At 38.3% G+C, this 23721-nt stretch overlaps 1 protein-coding gene across 1 annotated transcript; it reads right to left on the minus strand.

The window, feature by feature from the left end:
- Positions 1-5: 5 nt before the first annotated feature.
- Positions 6-22490, minus strand: slc30a5 (solute carrier family 30 member 5). The gene is made up of 16 exons (XM_057819384.1): positions 22014-22490; positions 21826-21948; positions 21670-21736; positions 21474-21559; positions 21298-21385; positions 15940-16027; positions 14851-14927; positions 12479-12649; positions 12111-12399; positions 11828-12036; positions 11530-11687; positions 5552-5681; positions 4782-5031; positions 4479-4705; positions 513-641; positions 6-287 (listed from the first exon to the last, which is right to left on the minus strand). The coding sequence occupies exons 1-16, from the start codon at positions 22082-22084 to the stop codon at positions 117-119; spliced, it is 2334 nt and encodes a 777-aa protein (XP_057675367.1). The 5' UTR covers positions 22085-22490; the 3' UTR covers positions 6-116.
- Positions 22491-23721: the final 1231 nt, after the last annotated feature.

The raw sequence follows: 23721 nt of genomic DNA on the forward strand, positions 1-23721 counted from the left end.
AGTAGTGATAAAACGACTATATTCTGATTTATTCAAGTCACACACACATTCCATTTTTGTACATTTCAACTGAATGGAATGGATAGTTTCATTTGGTCCCAGGTAATGTATGGACATTACATAATGCATGTCCCATCATCCATATGTTTTAAGGACTCCATCTGTTGCGTCATGATTAAAATATCCTGAAATCCGGTACTGAGTCCGGACATATGCTGGAAGTACGCGTCCTTCTCCACCTGCACTGACAGGTTATTCACGCCGGCATCTTTCAAAATGGCTGTCACCTGCAAGAGAGCACGCAATTAGATCAATTGCAGCAGCTATGGATTTATAATTACCGGTGTTGCACTGATACTTGTTTTTGTATTGTATGGGTACCGATTTGGCACTGATAATTACTCTTGTAATCCGCTTATCAAAGAAAAATTAGTAGTTAATTAGTTGGTTAAATTAATTAGTAGTCTGTCAGAAACATGCAAAACACCGATCAAGTTGCAGTTGACACTGACCTGCTGCACAATGCGCTGCTCTACCACGTCTGACATGACCTGTAGGTGGATGGTCCCTGCAATCACGCTGGCTGAATGTCTCCAGAAATGAGGATCTCTGAATGACAACACTCCTTCAATCTTCTCAATCTGGGAAACACAATCCAGCAAGTGTTCAGGATCAACTGGCACACAACTCCATCCTGTCCATGGCTTCATTCATAATAGACAATATACTACATTGTCTACAGCTGTTCCATCTATAGCCACAGGAGTATTAATGCATAACTCTTATAAAGGATGTGATTATATAACAGTTCAGCATTTGTTCCCACTTGCTCTATTTCACATTTAGGTGATTTTTTTTTTTTTAACAGAAAATGTAGATACAAGTCAAATTTGGAGCTGCAGTTTTGCCTTACATTTTAGCAGATATCAGACTTTAGTCAGATAAATATTCGAGTTGAAAATGTTAAAAATACCCAATTTTTAATGTAGTTTTCAGTCTTACGGTAAATTTCAACTAGGTGACGAACAGCTTGAGCAAACATGTTATAGCAGGGGTCTCCAAACCGGTCCTCGAGGGCCGCTGTGGGTCCTGGTTTTTGTTCATACCGATCAAGCGCAGACCTTTTAACCAATGTGGTTTGTACTAAAACAAGCATCATCTGACTGCAATCAACTGATTACACCTATAAAACACCAGATTGGTGAAAAGGTGTGGTCTTGTTTTGTTGGAGTGAAACCCTGCACCCACTGCAGCCCTATGTGGAATAGTTTGGAGACCACTGTGTTATATGCTCGTATTTGAAGAACTCTGTGCGCAAAAGGCCTGCCATGAATTATTTCAGTAGTTGAATTATTACTGATTTTACTCGAGTAATATGATTAGAAAAAAGCTTCCAATCAAATTTTGCCACTTTGAGTATTCGTTTAGTGGCGTTGTAATTATTTGTTTTGAAAGTGTTTGCATATACCGTAATTTCCCGAATATAACGCGCACTTTTTCTTCCCAAAATTTACACGTAAAATCATGGGTGCACGTTATTCACGGGTACAGGGACGGAGACAGAAAAAATTCATCATGATTCATGTTCCATTGTAAGCATGGACCAGCACAATATTACCTAATCTGAACGACAGTGATATAATAATCAAGTTTTATGTGGTAAATAATTGTTTTCATGATATTTTTCCACATCTAATAAAATTAAAATTTTTGTACTATTCGTTTATTATTTACCGGTACATTTTTCCAACCTTTGCGTTGCAACATGCCAGCTGGCCTACGGCGATGTTGTCTTGAAGAGAACGTGTACGACGATCCGTTTCATATAAATGTTGACCGTGTGGCGAGCTAGGACAGGAGTCTGAGGAAGAGTGTCGAACCACTGAGCCAAGCCGCGTTGTTTTATTTACATTGAAACTCACAAGGTAATAACGTACGTCTTGCACGCAAATCGCGGGACATTTGTTTACTTCGGCTGTTCCCTTAACTAAACTCTTCCCCCCGGGAACTACACAACTTGCCAACATTAGTTCTGCTGGTGAATTCTGTTAAAACTCGCTACAACTCCTTACTTTGTGAAAATTATTATCGTTTACTGTGAGCAATTTTACCACAGAAAATTAATATTCTATTTTAAAAAAAATATTTGACAAAAGGATTGAAAAATGCTGCAACCGCGTATTTTTTAAAAGTTCGAGACACCAGACTCATATTTATTGGTGGTAAAATTAAGGTGCCCTTTATACACAGGTACAAGAATTTTCCCTAGATTTTACAGGTAAAGTTGGGGTGCACGTTATACACGGGTGCGCCTTATATTCGGGAAATTACGGTAGTTTAATTGATTTGATGGTTTTACTATCCTCTAGTGGCAACAGTGAATATGACATGACTCATCAAACATGGTTGGATCCAGCTGCTCCCTGTAAAGACCAATTAAAGGTTCTAAGTTTTTGTTTGAGCTAATATGATTATGTTTATACATTCGTAATTTAGGCTACATCTACCTTAGGACGGATAATGGCCTTAAACGTGTAATTAGTTGGACTATACGGCATGTCAGCTACAATAGTAAGCCTATTATCCGGATTAGTTGTTAGACGGATAATGTTGGTGGGTAATATTACCCGCCACTTAATATGGACTGCTTTCTCCATACAACAAGCGGATACTAAGGAAGTGACGTCATGCAGTCACCATTTTTAGTGTGGCATGACAGCATCATAAACAATTGAGGCGGACGATCACGACGTGGCATTCCTGCTCCTCTTTTCTTTTCCACACATTTTTCTTGAACCTTCAAGCTACGTCTCAATAATATGCTTCAATTCAGTGGCCATATGTGGTCCTCCCATCGCGGATGACTCCGGGACTGGCCCCTCGCAACTCAATGCCGACCGAACATGAGTATATAAAAATGCGTAGAGGAAAATTAAACCCTAAAAAGTGACTTGCGTGGTACCCCCAGTCAAAGAGGCGCGCGATCAGCTTTTTCCATGACATTTCTGCCTGTCAAAACTGTCGCCACTTCCAGGATCGCCACTGTTATGCACAAGCACTCCTGGTTGCGGCTTCCAGGAAATATACGCAGCGCCACATCATTTGCTTCTATTTGTTATTTTTCAAGTGGTGAGAGCGCAACTGAGCATCAATTGTAACATCCCAAGTAACGATGTCAGGCTTTAGTCGTTTTCTAAAGATTTATTTCAATTGCAACTCGGCGACTACTCGTAAAAGCCGAGTGTGCTTTCCCTTCACTCTCTCTCCTGCGTGATGCGTTCAGTTGCGTTCCCGAAAAAAACTGTGATCACAAAATAATAACGCCTAGGTGAAGTAATTTCGAAATTTGTCGCCGCCGAGTAATGAGTTTTCGGCTCAGAGGTAAACCACGAGGGCGATGACGTAACATATGAGGCCGCTCCCTCCTACGCATGCGTAGTTTGAGCAAATGCAGGCGTACCTTGCAGAAGCGGGGGGGGGGGGGGGGGGGCACCTTAAACGCAAGTGTGGACAGGTATAAAATAGTCGGCAAGACGTAGCCTTAGTTTAGAAGTATACACAGCAATTCTTCTTGCGGGAATATGTGTTTGGATGATCTGTTAACAGCATTGTTTAAAAAAATGTTTTAAAAAAAATTATAGCATTTGGCCTCGTTTGGCCTCCGTTATTGCCAACAAAGTGTACGTGACAAAGTATTGAGATGAACTTTTGGTATTGACCAAATACTTATTTTCCACTCTAATTTGGAAATAAATTATTTAAAAATCAAACAATGTGATTTTCTGTTTTTTTCCCCCCACATTCTGCTCTCATGGTTGAGGATTACCCATGTTGACAATTACAGGACTCTCTAATCTTTTCAAGTAGGAGAACTTTCACAATTGGTGGTTGACTACGGTAAATACTTATTTGCCCCACTGTATAATATTCTGGTAAAATGTTGTGGGTTAGATGGCCTGTAGAATTAAAAAAAAAAACAGTATTTGTCCATTAATTTAATGATCGATTCGCAGTTCAATGTTGTTGAAGCACAAAGAAATATTAAACCAGTCATTCAAAACCAGTCCTCCAAGTTTAAATGAATTGGATGTCCATTGTTGTCAACGGCGGGCAATGAGTTACGAAAGAATGGTGCAATATGAAAGTTGCTGTATTCATTTAGTGAAAGGTTGCACTGAATACTCTCCCAATCTGTGAGGAAGACGAACAGATTTTTGACAGATTGTCCGCGACGTGTTTATTTTTCGATTTAGAAATCGTTTTTCTCTTCAATAGTAGTGTCGTAGAATATCGTAAATTGGTTTTCCAACCCATTTATTGATAATTGTTGTATCGCCACATTGTGAGATAATCGTTTTGTATAACAAATCGTATCGTAACGAGAGGCACCCAGAAGTTCTCGTTCCTAAAAGATAGTCTTTCAATATAGCAGATTTTTAACGATTGCAAGTGGATCTGTGCAATAAACGTCTTCTCACCTTATGCAGTGCATTAGTCAGTTCTTTTTCATGCTCTGGCGGAATTCTCAAAAGAAGAACCTCGCAAGCATCCTTGAGCAGAGGGATGACACTGAGGAAGATGAGTGTGGCGATGAAGAGGGAACAAATGGGGTCGGCGATTAACCAGCCAAACTGGCGGATGAGGATGGTGGAAATGATCACCCCGACGCTGCCCAAAGTATCAGCCAGGACGTGAAGGAAAACACCTAGAGAGAAGATGTAATGATTTAATGGGGACGAATTAAATATGACAATTTTTATTTTGGCAGCGTAAGCAAGCACCTCTCATATTGGCATTCATGCCTCCGCCACCTGAGCTGTGGGAATGCCCGTGCCCGCTGTGTCCGTGTCCTCCGTGCCCGGGACCGCCGTGAGAGTGGCCGTGCCCGCCGTGACTGTGGTCGGCGTGGGAGTGGCCGTGGTGCGAATGGCCGTGATCGTGCCCCGAGCAATTTTTGCCTCCGTGGGAATGGGCGTGGCTGAAAGCGCAGATTCCCACCAAGTTGACCAATAAGCCGCCAACAGACACCGGCTAAAGGAGATATCATAGAGAAGATACACTTTGCATAAAATACATATGTAAAAGTCATGCTAAGTAGTTTGAGAAGCTCCTTAGGTGTATTGGTGAATCCCTCAATTTGGTGAATCCTCAAACTGAATTGAATAAAAGTAGCATGTTCAACAAAGGTGATATTACAAAAGGGATGTCCATAAAAGGATGAGCTATGATGAACCCTGAAATAGTGTCTTCCAACTAGACTGTGACTGCTAAGTGCCCATTTCGATGTAACACTAACTTTTTGTTTGACATTTGCAGATTCCACATCTATGCAGGCCTGATGTTAATGACATGGTTTATGTTCTCTGAGTGGACATCGCCCCTGCGCACTAAAACATTTGCATAACATTCTGACGGTTATTAATGACCCCAGGGGGAAAAAGAACAGTGAATGAAGATGATTTAGTTGCAATTTATGCCAAAATAGAACGACATCACGCAACAAGAAGTACACTTTTACAAGTATAAGATAATGGAAAAGAACTTCACTCACAGTCAACATGTCTGTGTTTATGTTGGGAGGGTCCACTAAACGGGTAACAGACTCCATGAAAACAAAGAAAGCGATGACCATCAGGAACAGTCCATTGATGAACCCAGAAAGGATTTCAACACGACCATAACTGGGAAGACCAACAGACACTCATTTTAAACACATGTAAAAGTATATTATTAAAATACATGTAGTCCCTGGGGTTATGAACAAGTTCCGTTCCTACGCTGGCGACGTAACCCGAATTTGCGCATAAGTCGGAATTACCCTTTGAGCACCTCTTAATGTCAAAATAACTATCCAAAAAAATCAAAAGTTTTGTATTTTGTTTAATGATGGAGGATACACTGCCCTCTGGTGGCAGCGTTGGGTCTAGCTGGACTGTCGCTTTGTATGACTTGAGCAGACTCAGATGTCTGACATGGGTAAAAGATAGCTGCGCTCTGGTTTGGCCAATATCAGGCTGTGAAGGGAATAGTATCTTTTCTCGTATTTACTGTTGGACTGTTTGTATTACTTTAAAACGCCCAATAAATAACATTTATATCATAGTTTAAGGAAAAGAAACAGAATATTTTTGACAGGGGGCATAAGAGATAAATGAGGCCTTCTGACCACGGAAGCCCAACACGTGCGTCATGCAGCTGACTGAGCAAGATGGACGCTGACAACCAGGTAATAGGCAAGACATCTACATGCCCATTTCTCCAACACCAAATGCCACAATCAGCTCTTCAGGATAGTCCAGAAAAAATGGTGGGGCGTCCTGTCCCAACACAAGGAACACTGGAGAACAGCCCGGTATCCAACTGAGAACACAACTGATAAGACTCCAAGCGCCCCTTTGACGCTGAGGCGGGCAAAACCTCCCACTGCAGTTGGCCCAGTAACGGTGACTCAGCAACTGTGACGCACAAACTAAACAGCCCAAACTGAAATAGAAGATTATCCTAAACAACAGCCAAACACAACCTTCTTCCGGACCATGGCCCGCCTCACCAAAGCTTTTAAGACTGAATGCTTAACTAATCGCTGTCATTTTTCTTGGGAATCTTTAGTTGATTTGTGATATGGTGACCCTGGAAACAATCTGCCTCCTCGCCTGGGTCTGTTGCTGTTCTGCCTTGCCGTTTGATCGCTGTCGACCTGAATAAATTGTCAACTTGTGTTTCGACGCCTTTTTCCAGCTTTCAAAATTGAGTCAGTACAAGAAGTTAAGACTAAGGTGAACGCGCGGAGTTTGGACTTTTGGGCGGGTTTTTGGAGTTTCGCCGGCCCGGGTCGTTGGATCTGCGCCAGCGCGGGTCCGGTGGTTTGGCTGCCGCGATTCTGGCAATCTGGCTAAAAGTTCCGATTCCTTCAGCTGTAAGTTGTTTCAGCTAATATATGTTTGTGTATGCATTTGTAATAACGTTTAGTAGGGATGTCCCGATCCAGGTTTTTGCACTTCCGATCCGATACCGATATTGTTTTGCACTTCCGATCCGATACCGGCCTCTCTGAGGATGTATTAAAGTTTAAAGTTATTTAGTCTCCTTACTTAGTTGTTCAGACTCATGTTGAAAAGGGTTTTAGTAGTCTTGATAACAACTTGCCAGCTGAATTAGGTGAGTTGGAATAACACATAATGGTTGGTAACAAGAAACTGACCTGTTTATTAAATGATAAACACAAAACATTATAAATAACAAACAAATGACATATTCAGACAGTAAAACATGCTAATAATATTGTAAACTGTCTTAAAAAAGCAAAACACACAAACAACCTCAAACTAGGCATGTGCCGGTATGATATTTTGACGGTACGATAACCGTGGGCAAAAATACCGCGGTTTCACGGTATCACGGTATTGCAATCATAGCTCCAAAAAATGTTGAGATGTTAAAAAAAAAAAAAACTTTTTTCCATTGAACAGGATTTTTTTTTCAGACCATAGTTGCAAATTGGAACATGAATATATTGTTAATATAAATAATCAATAAAAAAATATTTTAAATAAAATTAAACTAAATATAACTTATAGACTATACTCACAGCCACAGCTCAAGATGCTCAACATTAGAGCAAGAACAAAATAATTTCTATAAAAAAGTAAAAACACTTCTGAATAAATTTTTTTTAGAAATTTATACTGCATGACTTTTTTTTGAGGGTGGAAAAGCTTAAGTGAAGTTTCGCCATTTTCAGCCACTGTGTCAACTCTAGTCTACATGATGTCATGCCTTTGTGTTAAAAAGAACAAAGAATTCATAAGTTACTTAAAAATGTATAAGTTAGTTAAAATGTCAATATTGTTGTGGAAAGGTTTCATCTAAAAAATAAAATAAAATAAAAAACATTGGGAGTGAGACCTCTCCTTGATCCAGCGAACGTGGATTTGTGCTTATGGCAAGATCATCTTTCGCAATTAGCGATCTTTGACGCCATCACTTTTCCCCTTCATTCAAGCGACTCAAGCTTGTTTTCTCACTCTGCGGCTGTCACACTCAACGAAGTTGCTCTCCCAGGTAAGCCTAGGCAAACAATCATCTTTGTAAGCTTTTAGTTAGTTTTTATATTGAATTTGAAAGGAAAATGTGTGTTTTGTTTTTGGCGAACTTTTTCCATGGTGCTAATCTGTTGAAGCTACTCACATGTAAAAATCTAATTGTACAACATTTTAAATGTATTCATTTTGTATATTACACTTACCACGATTTGAGAGCTCAATAAATTGAAGAACTGTACGCCTTATATTTGGAGTATTTGTTTTGGTTAGCTGGCTTGCTAGCCGATAGCGTCACTTTCACACACAGCAACAAACGGGAGGGGGTGAGCGCTGCTGCGCCAAGCCGCTTCTGACTGCATTTTTGACACAAGAAAAATAGCGAATACCGTACTACGGTCTGACGGAAAATTTTAGTGGTTTTGAAACCGCGACGTTTTCACACCACGGTAAACCGTGAAACCGGTAACCGGCACATGCCTACCTCAAACTATTAACTATTACACACTCCCTTTGATTTGCTTGCCCAGCCCGAAAAAACCCAAAATTTTATGTTTTATTTGTAGGCAAGAGCCCGAAAAAAAACCCCAAAATTTTATGCTTTAATTGTGAGGACTCAGGAGCGATGCGTGGTTATGTTTTGTGTGATCACGTTTGGTGACGCCAGTGCATATATGCATAATGATAACAAATTATCGCCTGTCTTTTGTAACAAATTCTCCCAGTTATACAAGACTGTAAGATGGATATTCAATAAACATTATTTGAACAAGTATTTGATACACTGCCAATGGGTTTTCCCATTGGCAGTGTATCAAATACTTGTTCTCCCCACTGTATATATTTTATATTTGCATGTGTGTTCTAACAGGTGGATAGTGGATTTGACATTTTAATCTCCTCGAGTTGGCAGAAAAAAATGCAAGTTTTCTCAATGTTGAAATACTCTACATATTTTTATCATTATAAATGCATTTACACAGCGAAATAACGCTGGAAAAGTACATACATACATCGTTTTAGTATAAATATATGTATATATTTTTTTTGAAAAAAGTCTGCCCGATGCGTCTAAATCCCACTTTACTCACGAGAGATAATGGCTCGTCATCCAGAATGATTCCTTCGGCAATGACTCTTCCCTGGGCTTTGGGACTGTCAAGTGCCAGTTTGTCACGCATAGCAAAAGTGTCTGCCAGAGTTCATTGCGTATGACCTTTCTTTCTGTCTTCGGTTTTCTCCTTATACTACTCATATACTCCTCATACTCCTTGTATTGTTTGTGGTGGTATTTACATGAATGCTTGATTAGTTTGGTTGTATAAACACTTCTTACAGCTTTACCACCACGCTTGACTTTATTGTGGCATATGTTGCACTCTGCCTCTTCATCTTTGTCGTCCTTTAAAGTGAAATAATCCCACACATATGACATTTTTACAGATAGTCTCTCAGTCAATTGGGAGACGGTAATGTAGTGTGTTGAAGGTGTGCGTAAAATGCGGACCGGATTTTAGGGAAACCGAAGCAAAAACTGGAATGGATTATGTAAATCGGTGCACTGGATGACCCGGACCGGACTTTCAAAAAAACTGGATCGGAAGTCTGGATCTGAATTTTTCCGTGTCGGCCGATCCGATACCGATACACATTTTTCTGCCCATATCGGCGTCCGATCCGATCCAGATATCAGATCGGGACATCTCTAACGTTTAGAGCTACAGTTTGTGGAGTTATGTGTGAGCGATTTGCTATGACAATTTTAAATACGTTAGCATTTGTAGATTTAAGCTAGTGGACTTTTGTTAGGCAAATTAGGCTAATTTAATCTACTAAATTTACATAATGATCAGACTAGATGGACATTTGAACACCAAATGTTTTGAGTCAAGTGTTTTATTGGTAAAATGTGTGTCGTTTTGAACATAAGTGTACATATGTGTGTTATAGCTTTATAAATTGTTAAAAGTGAAGTAAAACGCTTTAAAAACCACAATGGCCTTGTTTGCTGTCTGTAAACTTCACATTTAGTGAGGACTGAACATGTCATATTAATTAAGTGAAGTAAAAAATAAGATACTGTGAGGCACAATAATGTACTTTTTATGCGACAAAAAAAACAAAACAAAAAAACCACTGGAGACAAAATGGCTGGCTAGACTCCGGCGTCGTAAAGTCGAAATCGCTTAAGTCGAGTACGTTGTAACCAGTGTTGTCACAGATTACCTGAAATAGTCATTTAATTACTGACTATGCCTCAAAAAAGTAAACTAGTTACTTAACTGATTACTTTATTATCAAAGTAACTAAGTTAAAGTAATTTATCAGTTACCAATTTTTCTTCCATTGCTGCCTCAACATAAGAATGCCAACAGAAAAATGTCATCACGTGTAATTGACTTTCCGATAATTGAATTTAAAGGGAAAGATCAGAATTTTTCACATAAGGCTTAAACTTTGAGTTAGCGGACGTTTACTTAGTCGTTGGAGTTGATTTCAACCACCATTGACTCGCGGTAGCTTAGCCACTCTGGAGTCCTGAAACTAACAAATAACTGACAAACTGCAGTGAATTTGTTGGAATCAACTCCACCGACTAATTCAGCCCCGCAAACTCGAAGACTAAGCCTAATGTCAAAAATTCTGAATTTCGGGTTAGGGTTAACAGCATATCAGTGCCATTATGAAGCAAGGCAAATTGACTGCACAATAATCAACAACACACAAATGAATTGCACTGTGCAATAAACACAAAGGTCGGGGCGGGCGCGGAAGTACACCATACACACATGCGACCAATTTGGCCACAAAACGTGGCGGCAACTAAGCACTTTACACTCAATTGGACTAACAATACATTCCAAAGATGCTAAACGAACATTTCACCTCACGGCATAATGTGCAACACGAATATGATTTAAAAAATGGTTGCCGACTTCGCAAGGACGAATGGTAGCGACAATGACCTGCCGTTGCAACTGCAAAGCTATGAAACGGCTGTGAACTTAACGGCTCTAAACTATCGCTGGAACCCACCACAATGAAGGAAAAATACTCACGTTCATTCATGGACGCACACAGATCAACATTCCCTCGCACATCTCAACAAGTGGCTGCACTCTGCTTGAATATTCACCCGCACTGGCACACATCAGTCCCAAAACACATGGCGCATGTGACTCAAAACCAAAACAGGAAGACCTATGAACGGTTACCATGGCAACTAACATGTAGCGAGAACCTTTCGAACATTTTCTATTTAAAATGCTCTTCGTACATGACTACAATATACATTATGAAGCAATAACAAAATAGTAACGCACAGACACTAAGGAAACTAAGTTTAATCAGATTACTGGTTTGAAAAAATGAACGCGTTAGATTACTCGTTACTGAGGAAATGAATAAGATTACAGTAACGGGTTAGTGAGAACACTTGTCGTAACCTGGGGACTACCTGTACCTCCTCATGAGACCGCCTCAATTTTACCCATAAGAGAAGATCCTGGTCGCTTTCCAGCGAGTCATCAGAGCGGCAAACAGCCCGAGGACCAAAGCTGAGCAGTCAAACAACATGTGGAACCCATCCGAGATCAGTCCCAGGCTGTTAGTCCAAACACCATAAAACAACTCAACAAAGGTGAAGGCCTGGAACACAGAGAACCTCATGTAAACGTCCTTTGACAGAAGACACTCTGAGATGGACTTGACACATCCACTGCCTTTGACGACCATAGATGTCTAATCGCCATCTCCGGCAGCTGATGAGTTGAAAATATCGCACATACCAGGTTGAGACACAGGAAATAGAAGATCTGTCTGGAGTCGTACTCCTCCAGAATTTGTTTCAGGGAATCCTTAATAAACCGCGGCAGTGACTGTGACGTGTGTTGTAGAGCGTCACCCATAAAGTTGTACAAAGGAGTCCCTTCAGGTGAGTAACCAACCAAAGTGCCCTTTTGGCCTTTCTTTGATGGGGATGAGAGAATACTGGATGCTAAAGAGAAAGAAAAAAATACATCAAAATAAAGAAAAAATAAGAGATGTACCTATCACTAGCGTCATACTTACACATAATAAAGAAAAGGGCACTAACGAGAACTCCTCCAGATAGCACATGTTCCGTGCTGCTCCCCTGTAGTGGTTTGCTCATAGAGCGTAACTGGTCAGTCAGCGGGTGAGTCCAAAAGTTGGCGAGCAGCAGAGCGCTGGAGAAAAGAGCGAAAGAGCCGTAGCGGGCGCAACGCTGCACCTCCATCTTCGCATTGCAGATGGCCTCCACGTAAAACTCGAGGATCATCAAAGAGAAGATGATCATGGCAAAAGGAAGGATGAGAGCAGACCATGACTCCACCTTACTCTGTGGAAAAACAATGGGGCAAAAAAGCTTTATAACCTCAGAAGAGTCGAAATGCACGTAATAATATTTTTGCACTTACTTCTGTAGTAAATGACAACACTATGACCCAAGGCAGTAATACTACAGCAGACACAAGGTTGTCCAGGGCATACAGACGCTTGGCTCCTCCGAGTTCTACTGAGAGTTTCCTTGCGGCTGTATGGAAGCCCACCTTTAGGCACAGCGAGACCACAAGTAGTACAACACCACCCTGACGAGAAGAACAAAAATGATTTTCAGGTAGACAACGGGATTAAATGTCCAAGTCCTGAAAGAGCATTGTAGCTCAACAGACTATCACTTCTACCACTGTTTGACTGATTGCATTGTAGTTTCCTTTTATTCAGTAAGTTATGCTGAAGTTATTTTTGACAAATCTTTATGTTCAGAAACGTTAAAGGAGTGGTGGAATGCAACCATGTAAAAGTACCTTGTTACTGTACGTACCTCTGTAATTTTTGTGTATCTGTACTTCACTTGAGTACAGATAAGAAGGGATACTTTTAACTCCACTACATTTTACAGCACGTATCTGTACTTTTCACTCCATTACTTTTCAAATCGTCGCCTGTGTTTCACATTAATTTTTTTTTCTCATTGTGAATTGATAGTTTCGTTTGAATGTCTCTTGCTCAATCGATAAGCACCGTGCAACTATACTGCAACTGAGTACAGTAGGTGGCAGTATGCACCTGATAGTTGCTTGCAATCCGCCATTAAGCTAAATTATGGAGTTTTTGAGCTCGTTAAACTTCTGTTTACAGTGCAGTCAAGTTTATTGCTTGTTTTTTTCATTCTGCACAGTTTTAAATAAAACTGAGGACTCAATTTTCTGGTTCTTTCTTTGAATATTGACTCAGATCTCTGGAGATATACACTCACTGGCCACTTTATTAGGTACACCTGTCCAACTGCTCGTTAACACTTAATTTCTAATCAGCCAATCACATGGCGACAACTCAGTGCATTTAGACATGTAGACGTGGTTTAAGACAATCTCCTGCAGTTCAAACCGAGCATCAGTATGTGGAAGAAAGGTGATTTGAGTGACTTTGAACGTGGCATGGTTGTTGGTGCCAGAAGGGTTGGTCTGAGTATTTCAGAAACTGCTGATCTACTGGGATTTTCACGCACAACCATCTCTAGGGTTTACAGAGAATGGTCCGAAAAAGAAAAAATATCCAGTGAGCGGCAGTTCTGTGGGCGGAAATGCCTTGTTGATGCCAGAGGTCCGAGGAGAACGGCCAGACTGGTTCGAGCTGATAGAAAGGCAACAGTGACTCAAATAACCACCCGTTACAACCAAGGTAGGCAGAAGAGCATCTCTGAATGCACAGTACGTCGAACTTTGAGGCAGATGAGCTACAGCAGCAGAAGACCACGCCGGGTGCCACTCCTTTCAGCTAAGAACAGGAAACTGAGCTTACAATTTGCACAAGCTCATCGAAATTGGACAATAGAAGATTGGAAAAACATTGCCTGGTCTGATGAGTCTCGATTTCTGCTGCGACATTCGGATGGTAGGGTCAGAATTTGGCGTCAAGAACATGAAACCATGGATCCATCCTGCCTTGTATCAACGGTTCAGGCTGGCGGTGGTGGTGTAATGGTGTGGATAATATTTTCTTGGCACTCTTTGGGCCCCTTGGTACCAATTGAGCATCGTTGGAACGCCACAGCCTACCTGAGTATTGTTGCTGACCATGTCCATCTCTTTATGACCACAACGTACCCAACTTCTGATGGCTACTTTCAGCAGGATAATGCGTTATGTCATAAAGCTGGAATCATTTCAGACTGGTTTCTTGAACATGACACTGAGTTCACTGTTCTCAAATGGCCTCTACAGTCACCAGATCTCAATCCCATAGAGCATCTCTGAGATGTGGTGGAACGGGAGTTTCGCATCATGGATGTGCAGCCGACAAATCTGCACCAACTGTGTGATGCCATCACGTCAATATGGACCAAACTCTCTGAGGAATGCTTCCAGCACCTTGTTGAATCTATGCCACCAAGAATTGAGGCAGTTCTGAAGGCAAAAGGGGGTCCAACCCGTTGCTAGCATGGTGTACCTAATAAAGTGGCCGGTGAGTGTATACAGTGGGGAGAACAAGTATTTGATACACTGCCATATATGCGATGTGACCGGAAATTTGGCGCTGAAAATAGCTATAAAAGTACCAATTCATATTTTTAGTGAAGTACAGATCCACAAAAATGTACCCAAGTACAGTCACAATACAGTACAAGTACTTTTACTTATTACATTATGTCACTTTACACTGTACATGGAGCCAACATTAAAAAAGGCCTCTGAACTAACTGTAATTTTGACTTAACTAGTACGTTTGTATAAACTATGACACATTCTGACTTATGAATAAACCATGGTTATGATTCCAAACTTACTTTGTGATCGGCAACTCCTAAAAATGCAATGGTGGTGTAGAGGAAGTGCGTTAGTGCACTGTCATGATGTCCTTCAGCTAATTACGAGAGAAGTTAAGGCTGTCACGCAGCAAAAATAGAAACAAGATACAATGGTACCTGTACTTAAGAAATGAATTGGTTCTGAAAGTAGTTTTGAAATGTGAAAATCCCGTAAATAGAGACACGTTTTCCATGTAAATGCCCTAATCAGTTCCAAGCCCACGAAATTCAGACGTAAATCTTTTATAAACCATAAAATGGTTTACAAATTTTATTAAAACGAAAACATTAAGAGGCGTTTTGATGTAAAATTTCTATAACTTGTACTAATATTCATCTTTTAAGAACTACAAGTATCTATGGATCACTTTAACAGAATGTTAATAATGTTAATGCCATCTTGTTGATTTATTGTTATAATAAACAAATACAGTCCTTATGTACCGTATGTTGAATGTATATATCCATCTTGTCTTATCTTTCCATTCCAACAATAATTTACAGAAAAATGTGGCATATTTTATAGATGGTTTGAATTGCGATTAATTGCGATTAATTACGATTAATTAATTTCTAAGCTGTAATTAACTCGATTAAAAATTTTAATCGTTTGACAGCCCTAATAAAAATGTAACAAATACATGTTAAAATTTGATTATTGCTCAATAAAAATAAAATAAGCATTGCACATAATGTAAGAAAACAAAGAATAAAGATTAAAAAATTATACGCTCACGTAAAGCTGTCGGAACACGAGGAGCGAATGAAGGACGCGAGGATACATCCATACAGTAGAGGTCCCTCTTAGCCAATTGGATGCAAGGAAGATGCTAGGCAATCACCAATGGCAGAATAGCTAAAAGTATGTTATGTTGAGTAAACTCTGGAAGCTGAGAGGAGCATCCCATACTGTATTTTTGCCTTTTGTATCCTGAAATTTATTTCGTAACAAGAGGCAATATGTTCCCGTTGAGGTGTGTCTTTACCTGAAAATTCTGTATGTAGAGACGTTAGTAAGTAGAGGTACCACTTTATATGAAAATTTAAAAGCTCATAACTTAAGGATACGATGCTCTGCCATTTTCGCCATGAGATCATCATTGTCAAAGAGGAGTAGGCAGATCACAGCAATGATGAACCAAGCAGCACCTCTGGTCTGAAAGACATGTGTAAAAGTTGAGTCATCAGTATGGTAAAAAAAATGTTTGCAGTTGTAGGAAAAGAAATTATCATCCTTTCGCTCACGTCTAAGACGTTTAAAAAAAAAACTAAGGCCTACTCAGTTTCATCGGATGCAAGTGAGTATAAAAACTATGGAGGTAGATTTGTGTCTTTATTATTCAATCAAAAAAAAAAAAGTTGCCTCAATCAAATAAAAAGTCCGATGGCTGGCTGGAGCCCTGGTAGCCATTATTCTTGCTTCATCATGCTTTTATGCCATTGGCGTAGTCACTTGTAACTCAATCATGTTGGAAGTAGCGGCAAAGTTGGATCTTTGTGTCAAAATGATTCAAAACTTTTTCTACTTAAACAAAAAGTCAAGTGTGTTCAAAAATTTTAGTACTTCAAATAAAAAATGAGTTAAAAATGTTTTGCTCTCCAAAAAAGTGACACTTCAATAAAAAAATATATTTCAAATAAAAAACATATTTAAAAAAAAATAGTATATATATGGCGGAAAACACTCAGGTGACCTGAAGCTCCGCTCTGAGACCCCCAATTTGTCCAACTTTCAAAATTTTCCGATTTGCATGTGTGATACATCATTGGAAAGCTTAAAATCTCAATTTTCTGGGAGATGAAAAATTTTGAACAGGAGGGCATTTTTGGAAAAAAAAAAAAAAAAAAAAAATTTTAAACAGTGAAACCCTATCTGGAGGTGAGAGCATGAAAGGGCAGAATTAAAGACGGCACGACTTTAACGAGATATTATCACGTACTTACCTTGTTTCGATCCAAAAACTCCATGTAGCATTTATCACTGAGTGTCAAGACACAGCTGTGAACGGCCCAGCCGGATTTTGGGGGATTTTATGGGTGAAACATGGTACTATAACAAGGGTCGCGATGCAGAAATCGCAGACATAAAGGAGTGGTCGAGAGTTTCTGTTTTATATATTTACCCTTTTAAACGTTTTTTTTTCTCCAATATTTCTTTGTTTGGATCGATTATTTATCATCTAACATATCGGTGAAAATGCGACAATAACAAAAAAAAATACGGTACATTTTCATTGTGATGTAATTTGTTTAAAGGTTTAAAATATGCAAGTGAATAATTTTTTTAAAGTCTTATTTTTTTTAAACGAAATATTAGACATTAGAGCTGGGAATCTTTGGGCACCTAACGATTCGATTACGATTACGATTCAGATGGTCCGATTCGATTCTAAAACGATTATTGATGCATTTTTGTAAAATATTTTGTACATTTGTTCCAAAATTGTTCAAAAATACTCTCAGGCTAAACCAAACTACTATTCCAGTATCAAGTTAACATATAGCAGTAAACAAATATACAAAAATAACAGTAAATAAAAAACTCCAGTCCCCATTCTGTATCCGCAGCTTTAAACTACATTCAATTAATTTAATGTTGTGAATCAGCCGTTAAAGTTGTTAAAATTGCTCCCGTTAATCCATAATTTCCCTTTTGTCAACTTTCGACATGTGAAAATTTTAAAACTATTTTAAAGATAGATTCAAGTCAATATTTTACCGATTTAGGAGTATTTTAGATAAAAAGTTAATTAGGTTTGCTTGGAAGGTTCGCTACAACAGCCTTGCAGAGAAGTGTACTGCTTTAAGATGGCGGCCGTTTACTACGTCTGCATCTAGCTTTTTGTAGATGTGCTACAAACGCTACCGCTACCAGAGTGCATCTAGTCTTATATAAATTATATCTACCGTAACATTATGTGGATGACGTACTTTTGTAGCAGCTTCAGGTATGTTGTTGTGTTTTTTTATCTCCTGGCATGAGTTGAGCTAGAGCCGTGAGTTGAGCATTGGCATTACCCGAGGGGCCGGGTAATGAGAAGCATGATGTTTAGCTACTCTCGCTCCGTTGCTCATTGACCGCGCGGCGCGCTGAGTGTGTTGTACTTCCGCTTTACTTGGCATATTTCAATAATCGGAATTTGGACGTTTGTGAATCGTTCTCAAATCTTCCACGGCCGAATCGCGAATAATCTAAGAATCGGAAATTTTGCACACCTCTATTAGACATCGATTAATGATTCTAAGCTAAAAATGACAGACATTTTGAATAATAAATATAATTAATTACCTTCGTTTTATGGCTGGTTTGAAACTAAAGTGGTTGCGCGAAGTCTGTAAACGGTGGTTTCCAGGGTGAAACGGACAGATTAAAAATAGTTTGGGGGCTTAATACGCCATGAATCTGCTATGGCAGCATATAGACATATTGTTTTATCAAACACAACAGTTCATTTGGCTTAAAATACAGCAGTTTCTTTTAAAGAAGAGTGCAAGAGCAGAAACTGCTTTTTCAGTCTTGTCTGTGTTTTCCACCATATATATATATATATATATATATATATATATATATACATATATATATTAGGGCTGTCAAACGATTAAAATTTTTAATCGAGTTAATTACAGCTTAAAAATTAATTAATCGTAATTAATCGCAATTCAAACCATCTATAAAATATGCCATATTTTTCTGTATATTATTGTTGGAATGGAAAGATAAGACACAAGATGGATATATACATTCAACATACGGTACACAAGTACTGTATTTGTTTACAATAAATCAACAAGATGGCAATAACATTATTAACATTCTGTTAAAGTGATCCATGGATAGAAAGACTTGTAGTTGTTAAAGATGAATATTAGTATAGTATAGTATAGTTATAGAAATTTTATATTAAAACCCCTCTTAATGTTTTCGTTTTAATAAAATTCGTAAAATTTTCAATCCAAAAATAAACTAGTAGCCCGCCATTGTTGATGTCAATAACTACTTACACAATGGTAATGGATGCTGAAACCAATAAAAGCAGTCGCACCCGAGCGCCAGCAGAGGGCGGAAAAACTCCATAAAACACAATTAACAAGTTGGCCTTTCACTATACTGACATTTAAATCTGTCTGAGCGGGGCTAGTGCGTTAATTGCGTCAAATATTTTAACGTGATTAATTTTAAAAATTAATTACCGCCCGTTAACGCGATAATTTTGACAGCCCTAATATATACATATACATATACACACACACACACATACATATATATATATATATATATATATATATATATATTAGGCCTGTCAACAATAACGCGTTAACGACCATGATTAATCTGGAAATATTAACGCATTTAAAAAAAATAACGCAAATTACCGCTCACACTAAGTTTGGCCACAACTGCCTCCTGCAGTCCCACACGCTGATGTTTACATTCTCCGCGCGGCAATGCAGCCAGCCACGATGAGTGAGGCTGAATGAGGATGATGACCAAATTCCGTTTTAAAAAGCTGCCTAATGGAAATCTGGATAAAACCAAAGTTGTGTGTACATACTGATGTAATGAACTGTCCTTCGATCGAAGCTCAACCAGCCTAAAGTACCACCTTCGGGCAAAGCATATCTTTATTAGTGTTAGCAATGATGCTAACACTGTGGGAACAAGCCGCAGTCATCAAGCTACACTGGCAGAGTGCGGACTCGGACTTGCCAACAAAAAGACAACAAGTAGGTTGACTACTGCTATCGCTACAAGGGTAGCCAGAGACTGTAGAGTGTTGACCCATTAACATAGTCGAAGTCGAGGGCCTTGAAAATCCAATGACAACAACCAATGACAAACCACTAGACAGGTACAAGGCAGTGCCAGCATTGTCTCATGTCCACTACAGTGGTGGTCTGCGCACAATGGTGCCCACAGTAAGCTGGCCCACCTAGCAAAAAAAGTATCTGGTCACACCTGCCACAACCGTTCTTTGCGAGAGACTGTTTTCTTTGACAGGGCACACTGTTCAAAAGAAAAGGTCTGCTCTGTTATCTGAAAATGTCAACAAGCTAGTTTGCCTGAGCAGTTGGTTGAAAAAAAAAAATTAAAGTATGGCTAACTTAAGCAGTGTTTCTAAACACCTTTACACACAGTTTAGTGTAATGTTTTTCAGTTAAGTGTGTGAAAACTGACAATTTTTTTTTTTTTTATATCTCACACAGCTTTCAGGCCATTTAGTGTAAAACTGCAAATGCTGCATTTATTTGTGTGAAATTTTCAATTTAACAGACAAGTTGTTTACACATTTTTGAAACACTAGCTACTGTTACTGTATTGTGCTTGTCTGCTCTTTAAATTGGCAGTTAATTTTGGGTAATATGCCAAACGGTACTTGAGCCACGTTGTTAGTCTGAGGCACTTTAATCTGTTAAAACTCTTTGCTGTACAATACAGACAGTTTATTTTATTTTTTATTTTATACGAGCTGAGTTGTTAAATAAAATTTTAAAACTCTATTTGGTTAAGTATTAATTCATTCACACATCATACGTTTCATCTTAAAACAAATTTTAAGTCAATTATAGTCTTTTCCTAGATTTTTTTTTTTCCCTGAAGAGCAACTTTATTCATCCCGAGGGAAATGTTATTAATCATGATTAATCACACAGTTGACATATAATTAACTAGATTAATGTTTTTAATCGTTTGACAGCAATATATATATATATATATATATATATATATATATATATATATATATATATTTTTTTTTTTTTTTAGGGAAGGGCAATTTATTTCTTACAAATGATTTTTTTTTCTTTGATTGAAAATAGTTTTTTTGATTGAAGCAACCTTTTCTGGGATTGAATGATTTAGACACAAATGTCCTACCCATAATATGGCCCAAACACAGAAAGGATTGCTTCAATCAAAGAAAACAGTTTCAATGAAAAATTAAGTGTTCAAATGCAAATTTCTGAGTGTCATTTTTTCGCATTCAAAAACTTTTCTATGATTATATATTTTTTTATTTTTGATTGAAGTAATATTTCTTTAGAAATTTTTGTTTTGTTTTGAAGCAACTTATTTTTTTTCATTAAATAATAAAGACACAAATGTCCTAGCCAAAATGTTGCCCAAATGCAAAACTACGTTACTTCAATCAAAAAAGTTGTTTCAATCAACAACAACAAAAAAAGAAAAAGAAAAAAAAAGTTTTCAAAAAAAAAAATTTTATTTTAAAATTTATTTTTGCATTCAAACACATTTTTTTTTCGATTGAAGTGACATTTTTTATTGAAAATATATTTTTTTATTGAAGCAACTTTTTTTGGGCTTGAATAATAGACACAAATCTACCTCCATAAAAAAAAAACTTTTTTTGTGTAGAATAGATGGACCAACACTTATTGTTGCTCAATGTTTAAATAAGCACTGTTTACCTTGGATGGTCCACCTCCTGAGCTGGTGAAGAGAACCCCAAGGAGGGCAATCACAACCACGTCACTGTGCTCAAAAAGTAGTAATGTCCTGTAAAACAAAGACAAAACCAGAAAATAATTTGGGGAACAAATTGCATTATTATATACAGTATATAGAAGATTACATTTACATTTACCTCAGTGGTCCACAGAGAGTGAGACCAAAAAATCCCAGTAGGGATATGATGCAGCTGAAAATACTGTGCTTTAGTAACTTTATCCACTGTGAAAAACGAAAGGGGGGGAAAAAACAGGTTTATCATCATACCAGCACGGAAATGCAAAGCGTGTCAAATTATGAACGGTAAAGGAAGAAAAATCAACAGACGATACCTGTCTTTTTGAGATGACTTTTCCAGAAGAAAAAGGTTTTTGAAAGAGAAGTAAAATAACAGCAGACCTAAGAAAATTAATGTCAAATTCAATCTTCACCGTTTACATTATTGCCGACATTTCCACTCAGGTTTACACGTACTAATTTTTACTCACCCTAACTTTAGTATGAAGATAAACTGAACAATGTGAACAACCTTCAATATGTCATATGATTCAAATATCCCCAAGGCCTTCAAGATCTTCGAGATGACCAGTAACACTAAGTACCTGGTTAACCTGAAGATGATAAGCACTTACATGAACACATGAACGTTTGCAGCAAAAGTATTTATTTCCATTACCTGGAATTGGGGACCTCAACCATCCCCAGTTGCCCCCCAGAAAGGACATTGTTACTGTATTTTTCGTCCATTTTCAACCAGCTGGCTTTACGTCCCAAACATTACTGCTATCTAAGAAGCGAATTTAATTTGGAGCTCATCTAGCAATAAAGCAGCAGCAGCTTCCACTCTACTCGGTCTCAAAATGTTGTCATAATTGCCCTTTATTAATACCCACGTTGGCAAACAAACCATAGGAAAGTGGCTCTTAGTGCGGTTAGCTACGAGCTAGCTGGCTAGAATAGCGGTAACACCGGTTGTTTTCGCCCTTCCACGTTGTAAATTGTAACACGTCTCTTAAACTTGAATACATGTATTCATAATAGGTTAGTAGTGGTAAATGGCGTCCGTGTCCAAAACAAAAGCGAATCTAGACTGAGAGCTAAACTGTGCATGAACCACTTCCGGACACGATAAACAATCCACGTCATGCAATAGCTTAACGAAAACAATGCTGCGCAAATTGTGCGCAGAGTAAAAATAAATAAATTTTTAAAATGGGACCCCCCCCCCCCCCCCCCCAATAATCAATTTTAGATTATTATTAATATGTATTAAAAATAAAATTAAATAAAAACGTACCGTTCAAGAAGTGGCACAGGACTAAAAAAACATCTGCACACCCCAGTTAGGTTTTTTATATGTAAAAACATTAGCGCGAGTTTAAATCTTAACCCTCTGATGCATGAATTATGAAATCCTTCGTCAAGATTTTTTTCTGACTTGTTGTAATTCTTCTTAGAACATGAAAATAATGTTCAATTTGGCAACTGGCATGAATTGCTGTCTTTCAGTTTCAGTTTATTCGCACATCATCAAATACAGTACATGATCATACGCTAGCAGTTCACATGTTAAGATGGGCAAATAGGGCACTCCAAAGAAGCTATTCAAAGCTTTTAGCAGGGGCCCAGTTAGACATTTTATTTTAATTATTAATATATAATTATTTTAGCTGGAGCATTAAACTCAGACCATGTTAGGGCACGCATAACTTTTTTCTGTAGTATTTGAAGCTTTTTTAAAATAAGTTGGATATGTGTTGCACCATATGACATTACAGTATTGTAAGTGTGGTTCAAATAAAGATATATGAAAAATGAGAAGTGCAGAGAGTGGGAGATAGTGTCTCAGTTTAAAGAAAAGAGCAGCATATTTTGACAGTTTATTTGTAAGATCATCAATACGTTTTCTAAAATTAAGGCACTCATCAATATGGACTCCCAAAAATTTTGTAGAGTCAACTCTTTCAATGTTTTCTCAGTTTATGTTTAGGCAAATTTGTTTAGTGTCTGGTTTTTTATGGGAGCGAAACACAATGTAATTTGTTTTATTGATTTTTAGAGATAGTTTATTACATTTCAATTTCAACCATGTGTCTATTTTCTTTAATTCACTATTTATGATTTGCTCTAGTGCAGTTGGATTTTTATGGGAAAAAAACAAATTTGTATCATCAGCAAATATTACCTTATGTAAAACGGACGTGGAATTAAGAAAATCATTAATGTACAGGTTGAAGAGGAGCGGCCCTAAGATGGAGCCCTGGGGGACTCCATGTTTGATGAGTTTGTATGATGATGATTTAGAATTGTTAATGTTGACAAACTGATGTCGTCCAGACAGATAACTACGGAACCAGTCTAGCGCTAGGCCTCTAATCCCATAA

The sequence above is a fragment of the Corythoichthys intestinalis genome, chromosome 17 (assembly GCF_030265065.1).
Source record: "Corythoichthys intestinalis isolate RoL2023-P3 chromosome 17, ASM3026506v1, whole genome shotgun sequence".
NCBI lineage: Eukaryota > Metazoa > Chordata > Actinopteri > Syngnathiformes > Syngnathidae > Corythoichthys > Corythoichthys intestinalis.